General features: G+C 51.0%; 8 protein-coding genes across 8 annotated transcripts; 6 read left to right on the plus strand and 2 right to left on the minus strand.

Annotated features, from left to right (window-relative positions):
- Nucleotides 1-220: 220 nt before the first annotated feature.
- CDV56_100070 (Rieske [2Fe-2S] domain protein) lies at nt 221-1,576 on the plus strand (the record flags this gene model as incomplete). The annotated part of the gene is made up of 1 exon (XM_026753689.1): nt 221-1,576. One exon carries the CDS (start codon nt 221-223, stop codon nt 1,574-1,576), a length of 1,356 nt encoding a protein of 451 aa, XP_026610482.1.
- A 1,984-nt stretch (nt 1,577-3,560) lies between these two features.
- On the plus strand, nt 3,561-5,506 carry CDV56_100747 (sugar porter family MFS transporter; the record flags this gene model as incomplete). The annotated part of the gene is made up of 5 exons (XM_026754366.1): nt 3,561-3,983; nt 4,044-4,158; nt 4,214-4,645; nt 4,701-5,054; nt 5,112-5,506. The coding sequence occupies 5 exons, from the start codon at nt 3,561-3,563 to the stop codon at nt 5,504-5,506; spliced, it is 1,719 nt and encodes a 572-aa protein (XP_026610483.1).
- Nucleotides 5,507-6,815: 1,309 nt separating this feature from the next.
- Nucleotides 6,816-8,555, plus strand: CDV56_101238 (putative tannase; the record flags this gene model as incomplete). The annotated part of the gene is made up of 1 exon (XM_026754857.1): nt 6,816-8,555. One exon carries the CDS (start codon nt 6,816-6,818, stop codon nt 8,553-8,555), a length of 1,740 nt encoding a protein of 579 aa, XP_026610484.1.
- A 71-nt stretch (nt 8,556-8,626) lies between these two features.
- Nucleotides 8,627-11,983, minus strand: CDV56_101516 (putative FAD monooxygenase; the record flags this gene model as incomplete). Its single annotated transcript, XM_026755135.1, has 7 exons — nt 8,627-9,509; nt 9,703-9,880; nt 9,929-10,343; nt 10,396-10,653; nt 10,904-11,177; nt 11,280-11,576; nt 11,634-11,983. 7 exons carry the CDS (start codon nt 11,981-11,983, stop codon nt 8,627-8,629), a joined length of 2,655 nt encoding a protein of 884 aa, XP_026610485.1.
- Nucleotides 11,984-13,137: 1,154 nt separating this feature from the next.
- Nucleotides 13,138-13,999, plus strand: EGL5 (putative endoglucanase; the record flags this gene model as incomplete). The annotated part of the gene is made up of 3 exons (XM_026755757.1): nt 13,138-13,209; nt 13,261-13,326; nt 13,379-13,999. 3 exons carry the CDS (start codon nt 13,138-13,140, stop codon nt 13,997-13,999), a joined length of 759 nt encoding a protein of 252 aa, XP_026610486.1.
- A 663-nt stretch (nt 14,000-14,662) lies between these two features.
- Nucleotides 14,663-15,291, plus strand: CDV56_102342 (putative phosphoglycerate mutase family protein; the record flags this gene model as incomplete). Its single annotated transcript, XM_026755961.1, has 3 exons — nt 14,663-14,879; nt 14,931-15,153; nt 15,207-15,291. The coding sequence occupies 3 exons, from the start codon at nt 14,663-14,665 to the stop codon at nt 15,289-15,291; spliced, it is 525 nt and encodes a 174-aa protein (XP_026610487.1).
- An 89-nt stretch (nt 15,292-15,380) lies between these two features.
- CDV56_102439 (uncharacterized protein) lies at nt 15,381-16,000 on the minus strand (the record flags this gene model as incomplete). Its single annotated transcript, XM_026756058.1, has 2 exons — nt 15,381-15,731; nt 15,788-16,000. 2 exons carry the CDS (start codon nt 15,998-16,000, stop codon nt 15,381-15,383), a joined length of 564 nt encoding a protein of 187 aa, XP_026610488.1.
- Nucleotides 16,001-17,914: 1,914 nt separating this feature from the next.
- CDV56_102764 (DUF3759 domain-containing protein) lies at nt 17,915-18,404 on the plus strand (the record flags this gene model as incomplete). The annotated part of the gene is made up of 3 exons (XM_026756383.1): nt 17,915-17,918; nt 18,006-18,155; nt 18,241-18,404. The coding sequence occupies 3 exons, from the start codon at nt 17,915-17,917 to the stop codon at nt 18,402-18,404; spliced, it is 318 nt and encodes a 105-aa protein (XP_026610489.1).
- Between the last annotated feature and the right edge of the window lie 91 nt (nt 18,405-18,495).

An 18,495-nucleotide genomic window follows, 5' to 3' on the forward strand; every position in this document is an offset into this window, starting at 1 on the left:
ACATAGGGCCATAACCTGAGAGAATCGGGAAGCGCCAAGTGTCCAATTAGGATGGCTCAGGGGCCAACTATATATAGGCTGACTAAGTCGGGACGCTAAACCTAAACGGGATGGAATCCTGACAGTTTCCCCGTCGCCAAATCACGATGGGTGGGTGGCTTGATCTAGAGAAATCAAGGGACCTACAGTCTTGCAACAACTGGAAAAGGCGGCAAGAAAGATGAAGGCGATTCAGCTTGGCCAGCTGGCCGATTTCAAGCAATCGCGCTATGTGATTTCTCTCTCCGATGGCAAGCGTCTGGTCTTGTTCCGCTTGCCGACTATCGAGTCTTCCAAAGACAGCAGCCCCGCGGCAAATGAAACGGAGGATGGCTGGTGCTATTATGCCATGGAGGCCGAATGTCCTCATGCTGGAGGGCCCATGGAAGACTCCCACGTTGATATCGAGGATTCCGCCTATGTTGCGTCGTGTCCGTGGCATGCGTACGACTTCAATGTTGAGACTGGGGAGTCGAGCGTGGGCATCAAAGCATGCACGTTTCCTGTGAAGATTAGTGATGGACAGGTCACTGTAGATTATCCCGGAGATGCTTCTCTTGTGCGACTGGACCCCGTGAGCGAGAAGATCAAGCTGAAGAAAGGTTCTGCCTCGGAGCATCAAACCGTCCAGCCCCTGTCGCAACTGATGACACCGGCCAAGTACCTTGGTGAGGATGCCACATTGTGTGACTGGGCGGCTCACATCCTCAATACATCAAACCAGGAACACAAGATTGAACTGACCGCTCACTTGTACGCTACATTCACCGAAAGAGAGAAGACGTCTTCGCCCATGCCTATCGGCAGTGGATCGGTCAGGCCTCCTGATCTACCACCGCGCGACGGTTTGGTGACTGTGGAACCTCGATCGATGCCCCGGGCGGGAAAAGGTGGAACGCTGAAAAGTCGCATTGCCATGCTGCATGCTCTAGCCAACATTGAACTCTGGGCGATTGATCTCGCCATCGACATCTGCATCCGGTTTGCAGCCTTCCAAACGCAGCCGCAGTCCGGAGACTCTCCCCGGGCGCTGCCTCGAACGTATTTCCACGATTGGCTGAAGGTGGCCAACGACGAAGCCAAGCATTTCTCCCTACTGCGCACACGAATCGAAGACATGGGTTCCTACTTTGGTGCATTGCCCGTACATCATGGCCTGTGGGATTCCGCAACGGCCACAGCTCATGATTTGCGAGCCCGGATTTCCATCATTGCATTGGTACATGAGGCTCGCGGCCTCGACGTCAATCCCATGACCATCGACAAGTTCCGTCGGGCGGGGGACCCCGAGAGTGTTGAGGTGCTTGAGATCATTCACAACGATGAGATCACCCATGTAACGACGGGCCATCGCTGGTTGACATGGATCTGTCAGCAAGAAGGCACAGACCCAGTCCAGGTCTTCCGCGCTAATGCACAGAAGCATTTTCGGGGGGCTTTGAAGGAACCGTTCAACCATGAGGCGAGGATGCAGGCCGGCCTGAATCGGCGGTACTATGAGAATTTGATGGGACAGAGTGACATCGTCGTCAATTGAGGGGCGCATGGATCTATTGTTATGCCCACTCTTCTTAGAGATTGTGCATAACAGGGCGCTACCGACAACACTTCCTTTGTCGTTCATCCCAGGTTAAACGAGGATTGGCTGGCATCAATACATTGTGTCTTGCTCTAGACACGGGCCGAGCACTGTGCGGGGAAAACAGGGAGTAAGCTGTTCAGGACGTGCGGCCTACTATATGACTGGGATCTGTCTAATAGCACGCAAGATTGCTCTAATGCAGAGCACTCCTAGAGCAGGATACAAGCGGAAAGACAGAGTCTGGTATCACTTATGTTACATGGCATAGAAGTTGCGTGGAACATTGCCCAAATTTGCCGTCCATGAGACTAATATTCTTATTCTGCGCGGAGAAGCCATGACTCTACCTGTTTCGTTTCTGACTTTCAAGAAAGAGGAGCCGGAGCCTGTGGATGTCTGTCAGAGAGGACACCAATCATCGGCCGGTCAGATATCCAAGCGTTCGCTTACAGGGACAAGTGCGGTTTTGGGCGCTAACATGGAATGAATCCGTGTTCGTGATTCATCCTGGCATGATTTCTTTCCCCGAGTCAGTAAGCTATCGCCAAGCCAGTCTAGAAGTGGGAAGGCGCTGGGCAGGAAGCTTGAAGCCTTAATCTATTGACTTATTCTCGGATGTATCGGGATCTCTGGGGTGTTTTTCTCATTCGCATGACACCCAACAACAGGGAGTAGCTCTGAGATAATGCCTTTGTATCTCCAGAATCTGCCTCTCCATAGAGGATTATAAGTCAATCTTGTTTCCCCATGAGTATGGATAAAGTTCTCCGAGTAATGGCTGTGCTGTAGCGGTTTCGGAAGCTGCCCGCATTTTCTTCTTTGGCTGGAGGCATCTGGAGACCCCAACATATCAATATTAATATGATCTTATCAAGCCAAGTTTTGCTCCGACTGTACCAAACTAGTATTAGCGAGTCAGCTCATGATCTTATCCACGGTATTAAATAATTTCCCGAACGTCTGCCGATTGATCAGTTGGCAAAGGCAGTCGTAAGCTCCAAGCCACCGCCACCAAAAACGCTTGGTTCTAGCTACCACTGTCTAGATAGTGCGTAATATCTATTTTTCTTCTCAATCTCACTCTTCTGTTCGAGTTATACTCTGTGCTCTGGCCTCCCTTACGCAAGCTCAGTGGTAATTCCAGTTCTCACACGCCAATATCCAGTAAAATGACTGCGAGGTCAGAACGGTATAGGAACTCCTCATCCTCCAGCATCTCGCATAAGGCCTGCTATGCTCTCCTCAACTCCCATCAATGAAGACACAGACTAGCGAGCGCTATCTGAAGCCACTCAAGCCGCAGTGGGAGGCCTGACGCCTGTTTCAGACAAGTCAGACACGCTAATCTAGTGCTGACTTTCTCCGAAATGAGGTAAAGGGTACCAGCTCGATGGCTTACGAAGATGTTATTGTGATCTTGGATAGCCAGATGATGCCATTCCAAATTCAGTTCACTAGCCCGTTCTCCCTGCCAGGATTCAATCGCAAGACCTTGGTTCGGAAATAAAAGACACATGGTATTCGCTGCTCGCCCGACTCGGCATAGGTCGTGCTCATCATAGAAACCAGTCATGAACGTCGAGCAAGCGCATCATCTCGAACTGTCGAACTCGAGGAAATTACTGGACTTCCTGGGCCGATGATACTCCGACCCCGGGGTAAGAATGCAACCCCAAAGCCGAATGCTACCGTCTAGACTCTAGCGTTTCCTAGTACGGACGGACAACCACTCATTTGTTCTGCTTGCTCCAGGCCAGGCCACGCGACTCGGCATGGATCCCCGATGGCTGCCCGCGTGCAGAGATATCACCCCAGACGGGGTCGATAGAAGTATCTGACGTATTAATAGCCGGCAGCCCTCGTTTTCATGACTGTCACTCCCTGCGTCGAGTTTTATTTCCGCGATTGATTTCCCGTTCTGTTTAGAGATTGCATCAAGATGGCCGTCAGTCAATCAGTCGTTGGCCGCGCCAACGCGGAGAAGCCTCATGGTCTAGTGGGTATGCTCAAGAACCCGTACGTGTTCATGACCTGTGCCTTTGCCTCTCTGGGTTGTATCATGTACGGGTACGACCAGGGAGTCATGAGTCCCGTGCTGGTGATGGAGAACTTTCAGAATCATTTCCCCTACCTAATGGGCTCAACCATCCAGGGCTGGCTGGTTTCTGCTCTCGAATTGGGTGCCTGGGCGGGTGCTCTGTTCAACGGATACCTGGCAGACCGTATCTCCCGCAAGTACTCGATGATGGTCGCCGTGGTTATATTTACGCTGGGATCCGGATTGCAGGCTGGTGCGCAGACTCCCGCGTACTTTTTTGCTGGTCGTATCATCGGTGGTGTGGGGATCGGCATGTTCAGTCACGTACGTCTTATTTCTTCCGGGGCATCCGTTATTCTTCGCTCACTTTGCCTGCATCTTTAGGTTATTCCCCTCTATCAAGCAGAGATTGCTCCTCCCGAACTGAGAGGATCACTCGTATCATTGCAGCAACTCTCCATCACTATCGGAACGTCCATTGCTTTCTGGCTGGACTATGGTACATCTACCCTTCTGCTGCCGCCTTGCCATCGCGTCTAACAATCTCCTGATAGGCATGCAATACGTCGGCGGCACCACCTGCAACCCTGAAGGCATTGACAATCCCTACTTGCCGGATGGCACCTACAACGCCGCTCAGAACCACGGACATACCTGTCTGGGACAAAGGACCATCTCTTGGCGTCTGCCGCTGGCTTTGCAGATCCTCTTTGCATGGATTCTCTTCTTTGGAATGTTCTTCTTCCCCTTCTCCCCTCGGTGGCTGATGTCCAAGCACCGCGAAGAGGAAGCTGTCGTTGCCCTCTCCAAATTGCGGCGATTGGGTCCCGAAGATCCTCTGCTCAAGGCGGAAATTCTCGAAATCAAGGCTACTGTTCTCTTCGACGAGGAGTCCGACCAGGAGGCCATCCGGGTTGGAGGGAGATTGGCCCCATGGAAGGCCCTTTTCGCTCCCAACATGTTCAAACGTCTTGTCCTCGGCTGCGGTAAGCGTATAGTTTCTGTCTTTGTCGTTGCCCTTCCTGACAATCTGGTCTGTAGGAACAATGATCTGTCAGCAATTCACGGGTATCAATGCAGTTCTATACTATGCCCCTCAGATCTTCGCTTCCTTTGGCTTCTCCTCGACCAAGCAGACTCTGCTGGCCACCGGAGTGACCGGTATTCTGCAAATCACCTTCACCTTACCGGCCGTCCTCTTCCTGGACAAGTTTGGCCGCAAGACCTTCCTCATAGTCGGTGCAATCGGCATGTTCTGTTGCCACGTGGTTGTCGCTACTGTCGAAGGACTGTACGAGGACGACTGGAATAAAAACATGGGTCTGGACAAGGCTCAAGGATGGGTTGCCATTACCTTTATCTGGCTGTTCGCGGTGAACTTTGCTTACTCCTGGGGTGCGTCTTCTCCTTCCGTATGAGCGTTATGATGGCTGCAAACACTGACCCTACTAGGCCCCGTCGCGTGGGTTCTCGCGCAGGAGATTTTCCCCAACAGTATGCGTTCTCGGGGTGTGTCCATCGTAGCCTCGACCAACTGGATGTTCAACTTCATCATCGGTCTGACCACCAAGGACATGCTCAACTCGATGAAGTACGGCACATACATTTTCTTTGCCATCTTCAGTGCCTTGGGTGGTCTGTTCATCTGGAGATTTGCTCCCGAGACCAAGGACAAGACGCTTGAAGAGCTTGATGTCTACTTTGGAGGTTCGGACGACAGCATCGCCGAGTCGGATCGGCTTCGGATGCAGCGCATCAATGAGCGCCTGGGGCTGGCGGGAGTGCAAAGGGTCGAGGATTTGGCTGACGAGAAGATGCCTGTTCACGACGAGGTCAAGGAGATGTAGCGTGAGGTTGAATCCGTGTGGTGGGTAGAGTTGGTGAAGATGAGTTTCCAGCAGATGGTGGGAGTTCAGACCTATTAGTCTATTGTTTGGGGACAGTTGCCTTTATTGGATTGAATTTGCGATCCTACACTCGAGACTCCTTCATATCGTCCTCTAATGAGAGCTGCCATTCTTCAGGTTCCTGTAGGCTAAATCTGCTGTATCCTTGATCTCTGACCATAAAATCATAATCGGAGTATGAGGCAGCTGTTCTAGCAGGTTGTTTAGCAACTACATACCCGGTCGTCGAACGTACGCTGTCTTTAAAAGCCCTTGAAATTCAAGTCATGCCTCAACACAGGGTGATATACTCATGCTGCATGCTATCCCTCAATTTGTGGGGTGTGCTATTAGATTCTACAATCGATATCCCCTGCTTAGTCTACACCTTCCGGCCAGCCCCTTCCCTTGGATTAAGCCACTGAAAACTGGCCCGAGGCTAAGTAAGAGTATGCTAGTTACCCCGACTGATCTTGCTCTTTGAACATCCTGCTGACTGAATCCTCTCTTGGCTGTCCTCTCTGTCGAGCCTTGACTGCCTGAGGGGCTGTCCAAAGCCGAGTTTCTGCATCCCTAGTCCCCACAAACGCCACACTAGAAAAGAAGCTTAGATGCGAATACCATGACCGCGTACTCGCTTGGTAGATGGATCAGCAATGTTTATGGAGTGCTCGTGACACTATACAGATATGGATATACCAACATATTGACCAAAATGGGCCATACGCCCTTCATTTCGCACCGCACCACGCTGTCCATCAATACCAGCAATGGTCGTACAGCTATCAGACATGCACCCAGGAAGATTATTGAGCCACAAGAGATGAGGTGCTCGGCGTTTAATCCTGCATGTGGTGATAATCTCCGGGTTGATCTCGGGGCTGTGGGACTGTGGGAGGACTGTGGGAGGACTGTGGGGATGTCTATTTTTTCATGTGCTGAATGAATAAAGCCGAAGGGATCAGGCAAATTCTCCGAAGGTCTTTCCTGAGCAAGAGACGCTATTCGTTTAGAGGAGCTGAAGATCATCATGCTACAGCTGGCCAGCTGCCCAGTGTCCAAGCAAGTTGTGAGCTACCCCACAAATCAATATCGATGAGGATTCCAGGGGAACAGTTGATTCCCTTCAACCCCGGACTTTGAGGAAGCGGGGGAAGGGACCTGAGCATACGGGGCACTGTTGCTATAAAATGAGATGCGTTTCCTCGTTATTCTATCTGTCTCATCCTGCATCGTGCTTCTATTCTGCATCCAATCACTAAACCTCTCAATGCGTCCCTCTATCTGGGCCCCCTTTACCTTGGGCCTTGCCACTGTGACCCATGCAGCGACCCCCTCAACGCTCGAGGAACTCTGCACTGTTTCTTATGCTCAAAAGGCATTGCCCCCCTCCGAGTTCATTCAGGGCATCACAATTGATTCGGACTCTGTCACGGCCAGCGTGGTGACCGAGAGCACCGTCAGCAGCGTCGACTACCCTACCGCGACCATCAATTACTGCAATGTCACCCTGGCCTACTCGCACGATGGCATCGACGGCGACCGAGTACTCCTCCAAATCTGGCTCCCAGCTCCTACCAACTTTCAGAACCGGTGGTTGTCTACCGGAGGCGGTGGCTATGCCATCAACTCCGGAACTCGCATGCTGCCCGAGGGTATCATCTACGGCGCGGCCTCTGGACTAACGGACGGCGGCTTTGGGGGCTTCTCGGTCAACACGGATAGCGCCATGCTGCTGGCCAACGGCACACTGAACTACGAGGCGCTATACATGTTCGGTTACAAGGCTCACCGGGAACTCAGCTTGATTGGAAAGGCCTTCACGCGCAACGTCTACGGCATGGCCGACAGTGAGAAGCTCTACGCCTACTACCATGGATGCTCCGAGGGTGGCCGTGAGGGCTGGAGCCAAATGCAGCGCTACGGGGACGAATGGGACGGGGCCATCATTGGCGCTCCAGCGTTTCGCTGGTCGTTCCAACAGACTCAGCATCTCTTTTCCAACATCGTGGAAAAGACCCTCGACTACTACCCCCCGCCCTGCGAGCTGGAGAAGATTGTGAATGAGACGATCATCGCATGCGATCCCTTGGACGGCAAGACTGATGGCGTGGTGGCCAGAACCGATCTCTGCCTGCTGCACTTTGACCCGAAAGCTGTCATAGGCAAGAAGTACTCCTGCGCTGCCTCTGCCTCCACTCAGTATACTGCCGCCACACCGGCCCAGAGTGGCACCGTTTCGGCCAAGGGAGTGGAGGTCGCCAAGACCATCATCAACGGATTGCACGACTCTCAGGGTCGTCGTGTGTACTTCTCTTACCAGCCCAGCGCCGCCTTTGACGATGCTCAGACGCAGTACAACGCCGCTACAGGCAAGTGGGAGCTGTCTGTCAACCAACTCGGGGGCGAATATATTGCACTGCTGGTGAACAAGAACGGCACCACCCTGGAGAGCCTGGATGGGGTCACCTACGATACCCTGAAAGACTGGATGATCTCGGGCATGCAGGAGTTTTACAGCACCCTGCAGACCACCTGGCCTGATCTGACACCCTTCCACCAAGCTGGCGGCAAAGTGATCCACTACCATGGCGACGCCGACTTCAGCATCCCCACTGCCTCATCGGTCCGCTACTGGGAGTCGGTCCGGAGCACCATGTACGGGAATCTGTCGTACAAAGCTGGCGCCAATGCCCTGAACGAATGGTACCGTTTGTATACCGTGCCGGGTGCCGGCCACTGCTCTACCAATGATGCCATGCCCAATGGTCCGTGGCCCCAGACCAACCTCGCTGCCATGATTGAATGGGTCGAAAAGGGGGTGACACCGGTGACTTTGAATGCGACGGTGCTTCAGGGCGAGTACGAAGGCGAGAACCAGCAGCTGTGCGCGTGGCCCTTGCGCCCTCTCTGGAAGAACAAGGGAAAGACCATGGACTGTGTCTATGACCAGGCTTCCATAGACAGCTGGCACTATGACTTGGATGCAGTTCCCATGTCTGTATATTAGTGTCTATATACATAGAGTACGAGCGGTCGCTTTCGACGGCATCATCAAAATCGCCCTTCGTCTTCTAGAGTCTACTGCCGAGAAAATTCCGAGAAGTAATTGTCTAAGCCTGCCACCTCGTCTAGACTTCCTATCCACGCCATATGTTGATCTGGTCGACAAAGCACCAAACAACCTACATTCCTGTCGATGCCATAGCCCGCGTACGCTTTGCCCGAGTTTGGGCCATATGCATCATCATCGGCAAACGTCTTCCAATAGTCCCACCCCAATTCGTCATCAAACGGATGAAAGATCTGCGGGAGATCCAGAAGGTTGATTTTCGTCCTCGGACTCGCATGCAGCAGCAGAGTTTCGAGCCGAGGACCACGCGCTCGTGATTTCTGAGTCTGGTGCCAATGTGCCAAGTGAGAGCGTTGACTGAAGCTTTCAGCGAACGAGGTGAGTCGTTCCCACACGCCTGGCCGTCGCAAGTCGCCAGAGAAAACAAGCAGCCGCCAGCAGCCGTTGCTGGGAAGGACGTCCAACAGGGGAATGGTTGATCCGTCCGCTTGATTGACCACTGGAAATGATGGTATACGCATGCCGACTGCGATATTCTTTGCCAGTGCTCTGTCTCCGCTCTTTTCGGTGCTGGCAACGAGCATGTTTGGGGCATATGTGACTTTCACCCCAGACATAAAACCGGCATAGTCGTCTCGGACCTGATCGACTTCTTCCGCGTCCTTGGCTTCTTGTTCATATGCATGCACCAGGACGGAGTCCATCTTCATGAGTTCTTCAGCGACTGGCCGTCGTTCGGACTCGTATGTGTCGAGAATAATGGGATCTGCTGCTCCGGTAATGACGGATCCGAGCTTCCAGACGAGATTGTAGGTATCTTGCATCGACACATTCATGCCTTGACCCGCTTTCGGAGAGTGGGTGTGAGCGGCATCGCCAGCCAGGAAAATTCTACAGTTATGAGCCGGTTGACTGAAAGTGTGCCAGGGTTCCTTACCGGTCGTTGATTCTGTATTCCTTGACCATTCGTTGTCCAAGCTTCAACCGTCAGTGTCTGTGGCCGTGAAGGGTAATGCGTGACCATACTGGGTATATGGACCACCAATCGCAATGCTTGTAAGACAGCCTGTACGGTCGGATGCACCTTTCTGCAGCTTCAATGAGTGCTCTGGGCGTGTCCTCTGAGTAATCCTGCACCCTTTGCTCTAGTTGTTTGTCGCTTTTGATCTGGATGTACAGTCGGACGAGTCGATTTTCGCGTGGCGCTGTCATGATGCTGCCATGACCAGGGCACTGGATCGCGCAGGATTGGCGAATGTCGGCTAAACCTGTCAATCGACAAACCTACTTGTAGATGGAGAGACGCTTACGAAAATCGGTGATGGGAACGATGTCTATGACTCCCCAGGTGGAATGCTCCGAATGACCTTCCATAGGGACCTTAAGCAGACTTCTAGTCCAACTATGGGCGCCATCACACGCAATCATATAGCGAGCGTGTATTGTCTCTGCCTGTTCCACTGTGTCATTCTCGCTGGTGGTTTTTGTGACTCCCACAGCAAGTGGAAAGTCGTCATTGCCAAGGATATTTTCAGGACCGATGCTCAATGTTTCTGCCCGAGTGTTCCACTCCACGGCTATCCGACCCTCCTGTGAGAGATAATCAAGCAGTATCTGTTCGATTCCCCCCTGGTTGAACAGCATCTGGCCAAACTGGGAAAGATTGCCGGGTTGCGAACGCAGCCTTTTTCGTCGCTCAACTTGCCCGGTGTCCTTATTCGGGCCCTGCAAAGCGTCAAACTGCGTCCGAAAAGATTCTCCTCGGGGGATCCCATACCCAATAGCACATTTCCACGTCACGAACACCCTGTCGCAAGACGGGATCAAGGAGGCCGAAGCTATTAAAGATCTCTAAAGTGCGGCTATGGATCCCATCCGCATGGCCGGTGGTCGTTCGGCCGCTCTTCTGATCGATGATGCGTGTGGACATCTTGTAATGGGAGGCCCAGCAGGCGGCCATCAGACCCGCCGGCCCTGCGCCGATAATTAAGAGATCTGTGGTGTGCGAGGGCATTGCGATGAGGGAAAGAATAAGCTATACACTGGATTTAGGTTGCGGAATTGTGCAGAATCATATCTTGAATTATTTTTAAGGATGAGTCTATTCTACTAGACTCATTGGGTTTGCACATGTCGACGTCATGATGAAACATCGATCCGCAGATGGAATAAGAAATGGAATAACGAGACGAGTTTATTCCTCATCCACTTCCAAGAACAGCAGATCTGGATGGGATAAATCAGGAACTCGGCTTGAAAAATCAAGGAATCTACGCATCACTTACTGTAATCCGTGTCTGATGGCCAACAATCCGCAGTCCCGCCTTCCGACACAACATATCTCGATCCTCAGCATCATACTTGTGGCTCTTCACTGCCAGCAGTTTCTTTCCCGGCGGGATCCTGTTCCCTGCGAGGTGAACATCGCTGCGAGGGACGTAATATTGGTTATGACTGCCATTCTCTGCATCCCAGACGCCCTTGACATCCCACTGGTCGAGATCGAAGACGTCGCGACCCACGATCTCGTTGGCTCGCACTAATCCATTCTTGATAAATCTGTGATTGATACCATCTGGATCATTGTACGCGGATAGCACTCGTTCCTCCTGCTTTCAGCCGTCGAGTCCGACCAGAGAAGATGGTTTGTTGTCCGCTGACCCCAAACAAAAGCTGGACAGAAAGGCAGGTGTCTCTGCTCTCTGAAAGCTTCCGAGGGTAGAGCCAAGAGACAGTAGAGTCTTTGGACGGGACTTGATCTCGGGTCGTTTCAGCCATTCGCGCCCATCGTCGTAGGTTCCAAAGAGACCAAAACACCGCACATGTCGGAATCGTCCCGGGGGCACCAGACTGAGTGTCCGTTGGAGTTCGGGATAGGAGAGGTCCAGGGCGAAGTAATCCACCTCGCGACCCAGTTCATCAAGGGCCTCGAGTAAGATTCTGATCTTGCGGAGGTTACTGGAGATGGTGTCAGGACGCATCGTCATAGGATATCCGAACAAGGATCATGCTGACCCACTGCCCAGTTCGACCAGCATACTCCCGGACGGGATATGCTCTGCAATATGATACTTGTGTCTCTCCAGCAGCCTAATTTCCTCGCTGGTCAAGTAGTATGATGGAGCATAGGTGACCTCTTCAAAATACCGTAGGCCCTTCTCGTCCCAGAGCAGCAGATCGGGCATTGCGGCCTCCCCATCCTCATGGCAAGCAGCACGGATGCTTTTTTCCAGGGACTCTTTAAGCTGGAACTCTTCCTTGTCGGACCGGATATCGAGGATGTTGTTTGCAACAGATGAGTTCGTGGTGGGTTGGACCCAATTGTGTTTGACATGCAGTCGAGGAAAGACGACGTTTTCGAACATGGCTCATGCAATATTTACAAACTGAATCTTTTTATGCACAGGGTGTAATTGGTGTAATCGGTAAACTCTCCATGGTCGAGAAGGCGAAGGGATTCCCTTATTTATTACTCAAGATGCCGATGGACAATGTCTCGATTGGCCTATTTTGACGGTTGCATTGCATGCATATCCTACATGACGCAATTGTGGTAGTCTATCTGAAAGCGTCGGTAGGGACGGGAGTATCATAGTATGTCATGGTGACTGGCTCGACCACTGTATCCCCTTTTATAGGCACTGGAAATATTTCTCTGGCATAATATGTGAATCTCCTGTCAATTGACTCCAGGCAAGGTACAACGTCCATAAAATTGCCGGACTTAGACAACGTACAGCATCACTGTGACATAAGCACTTTCATTAACTAGTTGATTAACAAACTAGCGCCTATTGGAACTTGGTGAATAGAGCTAGTCCATATGCCCTTTAACATAGTCATTCCCAATTGAGACAGTCTCTGCAAGAAGCTGAATCGGTCAAGTTCATCGCAAGAAATCCCCAACCTAATTTCTTACAATCGGCTATTGGAGGATTCTGCAGAAAAATGATAGAACATGCCCGGGCCGGTCATTACACATGAGACTTGATTATATGAGTCTAATGAAGGCTTTTTCAGTAGTGTCCAGGCCTTGTTGCTCCCAGTGTACTTTTTCTGCCCGGAAGGAGAGTTTTCTACCATTAGACATATGAGAAAGATGATAAATGCAGAGACTTCCTCACAGATATCTCACAATTTCTGCACTCGTGACGCCTGTCTACGCCGCTATGGCTATTCAAGTGCGGAGGATTTGTATACCTGAAACACAGGCACGCAGCCGCCAAAGCTTCTTGATCTTAAGACGTCCAATCAATGGAAACTGGCAAAATGATTCGATCTTCGCATCTACCGAGCAGGGTTACTCTCTAATTAAGGCTAAACCCCCGCAAGCAAGTTGATTGTGCACTAGCCTTCTGCAGACCGCAATGCCGGATCGACGGGCCGAACACTGGGCTTCAATTATGATGTCCATGTTTGTGCTCTAAGACAATGTGAACACTGACCTGGCGATATAAATCTCTACCCAGTTCCTATGTGATCCTTTTGCAAAGCAGCATCTCATTGCTTGAATCCAACCATGAAGGTACAGACAATACTTGCATGCCTAGGGCTCGTGACTTCGGCTTCAGCTTATCTGGCCACAACTACTGTATGTTTTGATTCACGCTAGCATCCACAACGGGACTAATCAGACCGGTAGCGATACTATGACGGGCAGGAAGGAGCCTGTGGCTGTGGAACATTATCTGGTCTATACTCTTGGCAGGTAAGGGCTAACACAGCTGTTTGAGGCATTGCGTTGACGTTGGCATTCGTAGCTCGGCATTAGTAACGGTGTCTATACAGCCGCCGGCTCTCAAGCCCTCTTTGATACCGCTGGAGCCTCATGGTGCGGTGCAGGATGCGGCAAGTGCTACAACTTGACATCAACCGGCAACCCTCCCTGCAGCGGCTGTGGCACTGGGGGGGTCGCTGGGGAGAGTATCATCGTCATGGTCACCAACCTCTGCCCCTATAATGGCAATCAGCAGTGGTGTCCTCAGGTTGGCGCCACGAACAACTATGGATACAGCTACCACTTCGATATCATGGCCCAGAGCGAAGTTTTCGGCGACAATGTGGTAGTCAACTTTGAGCCGGTTGCTTGTCCCGGTCAGGCTACCTCCGATTGGGAGACCTGTGTCTGCTACGGCAAGACAGAGACCGATGACACTCCAGTGGGACTGACGACAGGCGGCAGCAACCCTGCTCCTTCAACGTCGACAACAGCTTCGTCAAAGGGCAGTAGTACAACCTTGACCACCACGACCACCGCTGGTGGAGCGACTCAGACGCTCTATGGACAGTGTGGTGGCAGCGGCTGGACTGGTCCTACTGCCTGCGCTTCGGGCGCCACGTGTAAGGTGTTGAATCCTTACTACTCCCAGTGTCTCTCATAGGAAGCATGGTGGAGGAATGATTGCAGATGTTGGAATATACTGCCCTTCATATTGGCTTTGGGCTTTGCTGTGTGGTGGTGGCATGAAACCCTGTTTTTCTTCCATCGAGTCTTAATGGAGCTTAGTCTATTATATCACAATCGCAGACTGTCCATGTGGCCGTTAATTTTACGGGTTGGCCTCGGCCGAAATTGGATTGTAAGCCAGAATTGACACGGACTAGATGGACATTGCGCTTGCTCTTGCACTGGCAAGATGTAGTAGCAATGGAACAGTGATATGCATGAGCATTAATAGCCACATATCACCTTCTAGCCACCTTGGCGATGGATCAACGTACAACAGGGGAGTGCTACTGCATGATGCATAATAACCGAGACTTGAGGAAGCCGATCGTCAAGCCATTCCAGCACGTGTGGATGACGACCAATCATAGTATAACAGCCCCCAATTCCTTTTTCACTAGGTAGATCTGCCTCATTTCAATATGGCCAACCATTTCCTGGGCCCTCGACACGGATTCAGACTAGAAGAAGTGCAGCGAGGTTACACCGCATCAGGCTTTGCTCGGCCATCTGTAAGAATCAAACTCCGGGCAGGTATAAAGGCGGACGGATCCGACCCATAACTCCTCTCTCGCTCCTGTCATTCAGCTTCATCGCAATGCATCCCAAAACCATATTGGCCTTCGGCCTCATTGGTGTCGCTGTTTCAGCAGCCAAGCCTACCGTCTACCTCATCCGTCACGGTGAGAAGCCCAGCGATGGAGGTAACGGATTGAGTACTCAGGGCCTTGAGCGCGCACAATGCCTTCGCACTGTCTTTGGTAGCTCTTCCAGCTACAATATTGGATATATGATGGCTCAAACGCCCAAGAGTGGTATGATGACTGGACTTTCTGAACAGAGCTTCGGCTAACCTATCAATCCAGATGGCAAACGCGCTCGTCCCTACGAGACAGTAGAGCCTCTCGCGGAAGACATGGGACTGACTGTGGATACCTCCTGTGATCGAGACGATCCCAAGTGTGTCAGAGACGTGGTTGAGGGATACACTGGATCTGGCAATATATTGATATGCTGGGAACACGACGCGTTGACGGATATCGTCGACAAGTTGGGCGACGATGATGCCCCAACGTATCCTGATGACCGGTCAGTCTATCTCGAATACAAGTATTAATGACGCTGTGGCTGAACAATCTCAGATTCGACTTGATTTGGACCGATCCCTATCCCTACTCCGAGATCACGGCAGAGACCAGTGAGCAATGTCCGGGCTTGGATGTTTAGGACGGTTTCGGCCTATCGTGCTCTGACTTCATACAGCTAACGGTAGCGATCAAGGCATTAAGATAGACATATACATTCCCATTCTTCATTTATATAGCCACATTAGCACAACTGAAGGTGGGTGTTGTGCTCCCCGAGTAATCAGCAATGATCGCTTCTACCGCCGAGTAGAGTCCAGGGCCTAGTAGGAACAGCCCACAGAGAAAAGCAATGGCATGGATCCCAGCCATGATCGACCCGCCCGCTCCTGCGAACAACCCACCCTTGTAAATCTGCCAGTAGGCCACGGCGAATAAGATAAATCCGAAGAACGAATCAAAGGCAGCGCCCAGGAGGGACAGGAAATCCCCCATGCTAGGGACGACCTCGGCAAAGACAAAGAAATGACCCAGATCCCAACCATAATCACTCCCCACACTCCCCACCCTACAACCGTATTCCTGTGTGCGTGGGTGGAGTCTCCCATTGCTCGAAAGTAGATGAATTTGGCACTGACGTTGGCATAAATGACTGCAATCACGAGAGTCGGCACGATAACAAAGGCAAAGGAGGCCTTTTTGTACGCGACAATGCCCAAGCTCCCGAATGCAGGAGCGGTGGCATAGTGACCCAGGTATGGAAAACGGATCGCCGGGGGCACGATGAACAGCACCGCAGACATGGCTGTCAGAACTGCTAGAGATTTGGGGAAATCCTGTGGCCGCTTCATTTCAGAGATGAAGGTCGGGAACAGAATTTGAGGAACCCAAGAAAGGTAATATTAGCACTGCATTCATGCAGGCGACCAGCTGGTACTGGGAAGAGGGAAGGCATAGGTTCGAACCGGCCGTTGTGTCGGGTAGTCACCGTTGTATCCATACAGAGGAGCATTCTCGATTCCAGCAAAGACGAGGAAGAGTAGGATGGCGAGACCCATGCAAGCAGCTATCAGACAGTCAGGACTTGGGCTGTTTCGGAGATGTGGCTCACGGGGCACTAGCCTGAGAACATGGACATAAATGAGACGTGATGCAATGTTTGAGGAGCAGACATGACCAGGCCTATTATTGTGGTAATCACTGAACAGACCACAGTGCAACGTGTATGGTCGGACAGAGTGTTGAGGATTTTCGCTCCCGTCGGGATGTGAAAACCTATGAGGATGATATTGTTTTCCAGCAGACTTACATATGTCCATGATCTGAGGGTGTTGCATGATAAACCGGTGCATGGTCATGGAGGTGACCCAGAATAAGAGGCAAGTCAACCCTCCAGGACGACTTTCAATTCTGCTACCTACGAAAGAGACCATGATTGAGCCATTATCGCTAAGTAGACCTGATCGCCTGCCAGCAACCAGGCGGCCTTTTGCCATGACATGGTTCGCAGCTTGATTTCATCTTTATGATCTATTGAACGAATTGAAGGGAGAATGGATAGAAAGCTAGCTGTAGAAACAGGGTCGAGATTGAATCCGCTTGCCTTCAGCGATGAGTGCTCAGATTCAACATCATCGAGTACCTCGGGATGCTTCTGGTAATTGACGGTTCCAGACATTTTAACTGCGCAGGATTAGAATCCCCCAGGACACATTCCATTCAACAGTGATTGGCTTTTCATTCTCTATACGAAGGAGAGAACCACGTGCATCTATAAGTTAGCAGAAGAGAGCATAATTGCTCTGATAGGGCCGCTTCTGATCGCTAGAGTAAGCAAGCTTGAGTGATACCAAGTCTTAGACCCTCTGTGCGTTGGAAGGGTCATCTTAATCTAGACCTCAGCCAGACCAAGGTTAGACGGCTCATTTGTATGTGTGATAAAAATGCGTAGTATGTAACATGCCATTACAATCTCTAAACATATATATCTTGTTGACAAAAGTACATCGCTGACAGTGTGTACTGAGAGCAACTAGAGGTTTGTTACATTAAACCATATCCAGGATATCCTTATATATAGTGTCGTGTTTCTTACACCGTCTGAGCAAAGAATCAGTAATATACCTTGCTCTCAGGATGATTCCCCTGTAGTATCTAGCTTAAGTCGAATGACGACTACTGTTATGGTAATGACTATGCCTATATATATACATGTGATTATTAATAGCAGAGCTTGATTTCAGACAGATAGACTACATGGTAAACACAGTCAGTGATGAGGACAACTCAGTACTTGACAGGATGCATCATTGTGATATGGCCTAGAGGCTCCATTGGCTATAGCCGGATCCATAAAGAGGTACTGTGATTTCACATCTGCTAAAAATAAGGTCGACTTTGCTTAGCCCAATGCTAAGGCCAGTAATCGTCCTTTACCATGGGCAGCCATGATTGTATTGGGCAGTTTGTAGTGGAGAGCCCCGCCTAGAAAGCTTGCACTATGAGCTAAGACTCGATAGTCGTACCACCATTTGGTGGTCCTCCATAGTCTAGACAGTATGAGACAATTATACTAATGATCAGCCCCTTAGAGGGACCTTCCTTTTACCCCGCCATAACCTCGGAAAGATTGGCATATATAAACCATTATCCAGCCCTTCCCCTCTCCTCCCCCTTTTCGTTCCATATCCCTTCAACACAACTCTCTGAACCGATCTTTCCACTTCTCAGCGAATTTCATTCCCAATCCCTATAATCTTGACATCATGGGTTGGTTCGGTAGTGCTCCCATTCTATCTCTGTTGCCCCTGACAGAATGTTGTGATCCCTGTTGACTAACCTTGCATATTCTTCCAGACAACGACAGTGATCAGGCTCAGGCCTACGACCAATTCCAAAACTACGACGGAAGCGAGGAACACAAGGCCAAACTAAGCCATGAGCTGATTGCTGGCGCTGCCTCCTATGAGGCTGCCAAGGCTTATGAGGAGCACGTTGCTCGCAATGGTTCGTCATGACCTGTTGCTCCATCATGTCTCATAGCAGGAAAGACATGGATCAGTCTGGCATGGGTATACTGATCAGGATACAGGTCAGCCTGCTAGCCACGCCGAGGCTAAGGAGATTCTCGCTGGATTGGCCGGCGCTTTCATTGACCGTGAATTCGAGTCCAAGGGTCTTGACTTCCTTGACCGAGAGGAGGCCAAGAGACATGCTGAGCGTCAGCTGGCCGATGTCTCCTCTCAGGATTACTAGTTGTGTCTGCTATGGAATCAGGATAGCATCAATCGGATACGACTAAGTTAAAGATAGTCTGTATTCATTACGTGTAAGATAAACGAAATGA

Source organism: Aspergillus thermomutatus (genome assembly GCF_002237265.1).
Source record: "Aspergillus thermomutatus strain HMR AF 39 chromosome Unknown NODE_309, whole genome shotgun sequence".
Taxonomy (NCBI): Eukaryota; Fungi; Ascomycota; class Eurotiomycetes; order Eurotiales; family Aspergillaceae; genus Aspergillus; species Aspergillus thermomutatus.